This window comes from Pangasianodon hypophthalmus, chromosome 7, assembly GCF_027358585.1.
Source record: "Pangasianodon hypophthalmus isolate fPanHyp1 chromosome 7, fPanHyp1.pri, whole genome shotgun sequence".
Classification (NCBI taxonomy): domain Eukaryota; kingdom Metazoa; phylum Chordata; class Actinopteri; order Siluriformes; family Pangasiidae; genus Pangasianodon; species Pangasianodon hypophthalmus.
In genome coordinates, this window is record NC_069716.1 from 4632695 (window position 1) to 4640640 (window position 7946).

Here is a 7946-nt window from a genome sequence, read left to right on the forward strand (position 1 = left end):
ACAGCTAACAGGATAGCTTACATTTTTTATTGCAATCATTAAATTACCTTTGAGGTCCAGATTCCTACACAGAAAAATGTAAAGGTTGTGTCCTTGACTTCATACATGTTTGTCATTATCTCACTGACTATTCTCTCTCTCTCTCTCTCTCTCTCTCTCTCTCTTGTTTTAGAGGGCATGTCGGACTTTAACAAGCACGGCAATTTCCTGATTCAGTGGCTGTCGCGTCATGACCCTAAATACCCGGTGCAGAGGTTCTCAAGTAAAGCATCCCTGTCGAGCCAAGCCATGCCACTTTTCTGTCTCTCCTCTTTGGGCTGGAGCGTCGCTCTCTCTATCTCCTTCGCTCTGCTGGGCAAACTTCCCTGATCAGCCTACAGCACCAACGCTCTATCGCTTCTCTTTTCCCGGGTGGTGATCCTCTTTCTCCGGGCATCTCTGACAAGGGGCAATTTCTCTGTTTCTCCCTGTCTCACTTTCTCTCTCTCTCTCTCTCTCTCTCTCACACTCTCTCGCTCTCTCTCTTTCTCTGTGGAGCTCTGTGTTGTGAACGCTGGCCAGTCAGAAATTGTGAACAAATCTATACAGAAAAAATGTGAAAGAAAAGTTTGTCAGAGGAAGGGGGGTGGGGTTCGCGGGTTGAACTGCAACCTGAGAGGTCAGTTGATGCTGAGGATTATTTGGGATGGAGCTGCCCGTTTGCGAGGTGCTCTTTTGCCATTGGCTACATTTGACGGCGTCCATGTTGAAGTGCCACCTGAGGTGCAGGTGTGTGAGGAAAAATATCACTAAAGCTTTATTGTGAATGTGAACTTGTCACAATGAGGTAAAAAAAAAAAAGAAACTTGCTAACTGCTCATTTCACATCCTAGTCCATTCTCAGACTGAAAAAAGGAACAGAGATATACGATTTATATGAACCTGTAAAAATAGGAAGTACTGCTGAAGCACTGGGATACACACTGGTGTCTGATGGTATACATGAGGTGGAACGTCCAGGTGAAAATAAAAAAACAGGGTCGCTTTATGGCACACGATTGAATGCCACACCACCTCATCATCCATCCTCTCTGACTGTTAAAGAAAATATTCAATAAATGCAGCTTATTTGTGCTTGCTATGTTTAATATATATATATATATATATGTATATATATATATATATATATATATATATATATATATATATATATATATATATATACATATATATATATATATATGTATATATATACATATATATATATATATATATGTATATATATATATATATATATATATATATATATATATATATATATATATATACATATATATATACATATATATACATACATAATATTTGTACTTATACATACCTATATGAATATCAATAACATAACATAATTAATAATTTGTTTTATCATGAATAAGCTGTAGCTTATTTGCCTACCCTTTTGACTGCTATCAATCGCTTTAATCCTTGACTGTTATGTGTGATTTTTAAAATTTTACATTAAATACCGAACTAGAAGAATTTAATAACAGATGTAAAGTGTTTTGGGGGAAGAGGGTAGATCTATATTATGCAGGACATGCTCAGCCAGTTGCCTCTCCATTTTCTTTTTTTAAAGAGAGAAACAGTTTGCCATTTTTGTTGTTGTTGTTCTAGTTACATTCCTTATCTTGCTGGGATGATCGCTCTTTAGATCGGGCACATTTCACACGCCTCACACATCATCGACATTGATGAGAGTGTGTCATGTTTTTGCATGAGTGTATATGTATGTGTGTGACTGTGTGTTTCTCTCGGTTACTGATGGACTCACGAAAGAAAGTGATCCATGAAAATACCTCATACACCTTCATCTTCATGTCATTTTATTGAGACACTGAGCGCGAGAACAATGCCTTACACTGGATTTGAATGTATCGGCATTTCTATCTGCGAAAGTATGGCTTTACTCATAGAACTCGTATCATATTGTATTGTATTGTTTTGTAACATACAGAACCAGAGGCAGCTTCTACCAAACATTACAGAACAAAGCAAACCGAGATACATAACACACTCCCTAAAACGTGGCTACCCAGTGGGTTTGGGGGGGGAAGGTAGAAAAAAGTGACACTTGGCCTCTCTTTATCACTTCAGACGTGTTATTGTATTGTGAAACACACATTTCTGTTGTGACTATGTAGCGAGCTATCCGAAGTTTCGTGCTAAAAAGCCGTGCGGCGAACGTGGGGCAAAGCCAGACCTCGCAGTGCGATCTTGTAAATAAACATTGGTGTTGACTGTATTTAATAAAGTTTATGACTGTTAACTCTTTACTTCTCAGAAAAAAAAGTTAATATTATATCCTATGAGTAACTGTTGGGTTACTTCAATCAGCCTGCTGCGTCTTGGCTGGCTAATGTGTGGAAAACATTCAGATGGACTTTACGTGCACTGCGTCTATATGCACTTTGATTTATCAGGGAAACTTTATTAATGTTTTGTAAATGTTTAATATACATATATATATAAATATATACATATATATGACACTTACGCGTGCCATGCCAGTTTTTACATCGTCATCGAAATCCTGTATTTTATTTAACCAATGACCGATTGATTTATTTTTGTGACTATTTGATTTACCAATGGATTGACTGGTCTCAAAGTAATGAAGTGTTTTACCAAAGTTACTGTGAACTTGTACCTTTCGATACAGTCAATTTATTTTTCTTAAGAGAACAACTCTATATCTATATATTTAATGGGACGGGAAGTGCATCTCATTGTTTCAGTTTCTGTCATGAACAACTGCAAAAGTAGGAATAAAAAATGTGTTCTGAAAAAGATGAAATGCCTGGCCTTTCTGTGTCTCTCTCAGATTACGACTATTTATTATCATTATAGACATACCGCATAGTATTTCCATCTAAAATTCCTGCTAGAATTGGAAAAATGAATTTTATAAGTTGTACACATCTACAAAAACATAACAGTTTTACCGAACATGCCTCTTGTCTCTACAGCTAAATGTAAATGAAGCAAACGTGCAAACGAGTGCAGTTATGCGTTACATATACTCACTCATATTCTGACAAATTCTACCCCTGGCTTCTTAAGAGCAAAGCAGTAATCAGACACTTGTTATCTGTAAGAGTTCATTATCTGAAAGACTAGTGACCAGGTGCTAGATTTGATGAAATGCTTTCCATCAGTAGAATTATACTCTGAACATTTTCTGCTCAGTCAGTAAAAAAAAAAGATTTAAAGTTTAAACCTAAGTTTATAAATAATAAATAACAGTGCATTCACAAACACAGAGTGTCCTAAAATATAATCATTCCAAATATGAATGCAGAAAATAATTACTGCAGATACTGTCTGAAGAGGTAGGAATGGAGAAACTGGGTTGTTTGAAGTGGAGAAGGAAGCTCATTCCTGGTACTGTTATGCAGAACCATTTGATGCATTGAATGTAAAGACAAGATTTCTGAATTCTTGCTAAAACAGGAAGCCTTGGAACTCTTCTTCTTTGAGTTTTTTTGGTAGATTGCAAATGCACATGCCTCCAGATAGTGTACTGATATTCAAAGCAACTTCCCAGCATGCACATTTCATTAATAGGAAGTCAGTTAGATGATGAACAAAATAACTTTTCATGGCCAGCCTGCTTGGCAGTCAGGCAAAAAAATGATGGCAAAATAAACTGAGATTCGAGGTATCCAAATAAGTACCAGGCTAGACAGACTAGAACACACAATCTAGTGAACAGTTTCAAGCACTTGTTATGCCTTTCATCAGCCACTAACTTTTCCATCTCGACCAAGAATGAAAAATTGTTTAGGTGTTTTTCTATTTAGTAAATGCAAACTCAAGAATGCGTTAAAAATGGGAATGCAAAGTATGCTGATTCTGGTTTTCTATTTTCCAGTATTACTGAATAAACTGTCTCCTATTCCGTTCCCTTTGCTTCTTTCTGCTGTTGCATACACAGACACATTTCCTTGCACTTAAATATACTTATGCATAAATCATAGCCTTGGTACCTGCCTCACCTAGTCTGATACTTTCACTCTGTTTTGTTATAGGCTCACGGTGTCGCACTGACCGCTCTATGTTGTGCAAGATGGCGATGCTCCAGCAATATTGCATGATACCTGCCTTCCAGCGCATCTGCTGCAAATCCTGCAGCGCTGGCAGCACAACAAGCATCGCTACACCAATGGGTCATCCACTAACTACACCAAGAGTAAGCACCAGAAGCTTCAGTGTGATAACCACAAGACCGCCACCTTCCACACTGACAAGAACCACTACAGAAAGCAGTTCATATACAGAATATAACACCTGGGAATATACAATCCTCACAACAGGCACTAAGGTAGAAGCTACAACTCCAAGAGTTCCCATAAATACACCAAGCAAGTTCTTCGCAGAGCCAAGCACACCTACGCCATTCGCCATCACAACCCAGACTGCAAGTGCCAGTGTCACCTTGTCCATTGTAGATGATGCAATACAAAACACAGCAGTTAAAACTGATACAGATAACAAAAGTGTGACTGGACTGCCGGAGGTAGACTTCACTTTGGCGACCAGCCCCACTGCTGAGTTTGATGAATTCCATGTTGGCAGTGGTGCCCACCCTGGAAAAGTCGGAACAATGATCCAAACCAGTGGGGATGATGAGTTAACCACTTTGGGCTGGCACGAGACAGAAACAGTCACCAATGCCAGCATGGCACTAATATTGACAACACTATTGCCAACTTTTGATGAAACATCAACACCTGAAGAAAGTCTTGAACCATCATCCATCATGACAACGTCATCCATTACAGTGCCAACCACAATGACAATGACTACATCAACACCAATGATGGAGAAGGTGACAACAACCAGGCCAGCCATCAAAGAGGAGGAAAACAATGCCATTGAGGTCCCTTTCCAAATTAGTGGTGTGGACGAGTTCCCTGAGAACAACATCATTCCAAGAAGAGGGCGTGTCTTCCTGCGGGAACGAACTCGCAACAAGCGGATCCAGGAGCTTCTTGAGGAAAAGAGGAACTTTTTACGTCGAATGAAACGAGCTCAGGGCTTTTAAAGCCTGCTTTCTCTTATAGAGAGATATGGCAATGCTACTTTTAACTCTACACTCCATTTTGGTGCTTGGGTCAAGAACTGGAAAAGGGCTTGTGTGCTTCCCACACTCACTTTACATTACGGGCAAACTGAACTTTGTGGAGCCAAAACCACTAGCAAATGTTTGCACAGTAGCTTTGAGTACAAAGTCCTTTTGGAGCATTTCTTTAAGGGACCTCAGGTTTAAAGTGTTTTTTTTTTAGGTAGCCTACAAAATGAGAGGTCACAGGTTTGCGTGAGCTCGCTATTCAAATATTTCTATGACACATCTAACAGGCATGCAAAGACGAAAAATATGGTTAATAAAACTAGCCTACATGTCCAACAGTTAGTGGACACCTGACCATCACACCATTAGGTGGGCCTTCCCCAAAGTAGGAAGCACACAATTGTACAGGATGTCTTTGTATGCTATAGCATTACAATTTCCCTTCACTGGCCCAAACCTGTTCTAGCATGACAGTATCCCTGTGCACAAAGTGAGCTCCATGAATCCATGGTATGCCAAGGTTGGAGTGGAAGAACTCGAGTGTCCTGCACAGAGCCCTGACCTCAACCCCACTGAACATCTTTGGGATGAACGGGAACACCGACTGCACCCCAGACCTCCTCACCCAACATCAGCGCCTGACCTCACTAATGCTCTTGAGGCTGAATGAACTCAAATCCACACAGCCACGCTCCAAAATCTGGTAGAAAGATTCCCAGAAGAGTGGAGGTTATTATAACAAAAAAGAGGGACTAAATCTGTTCAAACAGCACACATGGGTGTGATGGTCAGGTGTCCACAAACGTTTGGCCAGTTAATGTAAATCAGTGGGTGTCAAACTTTTTCCACCCCTTTAACTATAAAATAAATTCGATGGATGATTCCATGAATCCTCGGGATTTGAACCTGCTGAACATGGTGAACTTTTTTCTGTTGACACACTTAAGAGCATGGAGCCATAGAGCTTTTTATTCCTGAGCATTCCACCAACAGGACTAAGTTGACATTATTTATAAGATTAATTGATGTTGAGTTATTATGGTTTGGATGCAATTCACGTGACCAGTCAATCTGGCTAATAACTATAAGCTCTCAATAATACATATAATAACTTTTATAATGGTGCGTTGTAATTTCCACCACATAAGGTAAAAATCCTGGACCTCCTGTCTCTGCTTCATTGACCCCTGTGGGTTCCCGGACCCCACTTTGAGAACCTCTTTTCCATACTAATATACAGTACCAATAATATTAATTATGCCCCTGTCTAGAGCATGCATGTAGCCACATAGATCTAAAAACTAACTCTAACCACACACATGCCTATTACAATTATTTATTCCAGTACTCACAAATGAGACTAATATGGGTATTCAATGTTGGATCCGTTTTAACGATAGGCACAGAAATTTGGTGAAAATCTACAGTACAGCACAATACATTTTCTCAATGTCTTTAATAATTACACATAGAATAGGGCAAGACTATTACATTTAAGGTGCTAAAAAGATGACAGAAAACAGAACGAACTACAGTTTGCCATAAAAAAGACCTGGTCACTTAGGGAATCGGGAATTAGTAGGCAAGAAGACCCAAGCATCCTTCAACGTAAATATGAAAATGGTCAATATTACCATTCATCAAAATTCAGTTCATATCACTCCACTTGGCAAAACACTGTATTTATTCTAAATTCAAATGAACAATTACAAGTGGTTTATTATTACCAACTGGTCCTCTGACGTGTAAAAATCAGGGATTCACCTTTTTTTACTATGGGTTTATCTTTCACGCTTGTTCATATGCACCTTCTGTTAAATTGTCTCAAGAAGCTGATGTATATTTTTTTTTATTGGCCTGGTCAAGATGGACGCAATATCTTCACAAGTGACACCTGTCACTGATTTTTGTATATATTATTTGTGAAATGCAGAAAAAAAATATATTAGAAAAAAATTTATATTCCGCAAAATAAAGTATTTTTAAAAGCATGTTTTTATGACTCAGTGCTCTGTATTTGAGAAATAGAAAAAGGGAACAGTTTTAAATGCACCTGCTGTTGGTGCATACCCGATCACAGCCACTGGATGGAGTCGATGTCCACAGAATAGAGTGAAAAGAAAAGGTCTCTGTGTCTCTTCTTCAAACAAGTAGATGCAAAATGGAGACATACTATGCTGTGTTTGTGGTGCCTTGTAAGTGGTAATTCTCAGGTTGTAATCATGTCATTTCCCACCTCGGGACATTTGACATGCGAAGTTTGAAGAAAATTTCAAGAAAATTTCGAGTTGAGGGGCGTTTTCAGTGGTTTTTGCCAGCTGTAGGCAGGGAATTACAAGTTGCAACTTCACCTCAAATGCAACATTAGACCCATGACAGCACTTTCTCACTTCCTGTTTGTTGCTAAAGTGGTAATTGGCTGCATTACATGACAAGAGAAGTAAATGCTTTGGATGGTCCCACATGGATACACTTTGTCCAAGTCTTGAAGTGTTTCAGTGGATAATCTCACCTGAATGCTGTAGATTTGTACCTAGGAACCACTGCTGTAATCCTAAAGACTGTGATACTCATACTGAACATCTTATTCAACACACTTAGTCTTCTGACATGATGTTTTCGATCCAGTTGATGACCCCTAGTTTAGATATTGTCTGAAGAGGTAGGAATGGAAACACCAGGAAGTGGAAGCTCATTCTACCAGTGATACATGTATCTTTTGCTACGGAGCAAGTGTACATCACAGGGAAAGACAACTAATCACCATAAAGTTAAAAATACGAGCTGTTTGTAGGTGTGTTGTCCTGAACTGTGGGGTACTATGGCGGATTGAATCCAA

At 39.0% G+C, this 7946-nt stretch overlaps 1 protein-coding gene across 3 annotated transcripts in view; it reads left to right on the forward strand.

Moving 5' to 3' along the window:
- Positions 1-7098, forward strand: part of LOC113542831 (A disintegrin and metalloproteinase with thrombospondin motifs 2) — a 123880-nt gene extending 116782 nt beyond the window's left edge. For all 3 annotated transcript variants that reach the window (XM_034306071.2, XM_034306072.2, XM_026940614.3), the window contains 2 exons: positions 173-262; positions 4065-7098. In XM_034306071.2, coding sequence (XP_034161962.1) covers positions 173-262; positions 4065-5080 — 1106 coding nt within the window. In that variant the 3' untranslated portion in view covers positions 5081-7098. The remainder of the gene's footprint in view (positions 1-172; positions 263-4064) is intronic.
- The last annotated feature ends 848 nt before the right edge of the window (positions 7099-7946 follow it).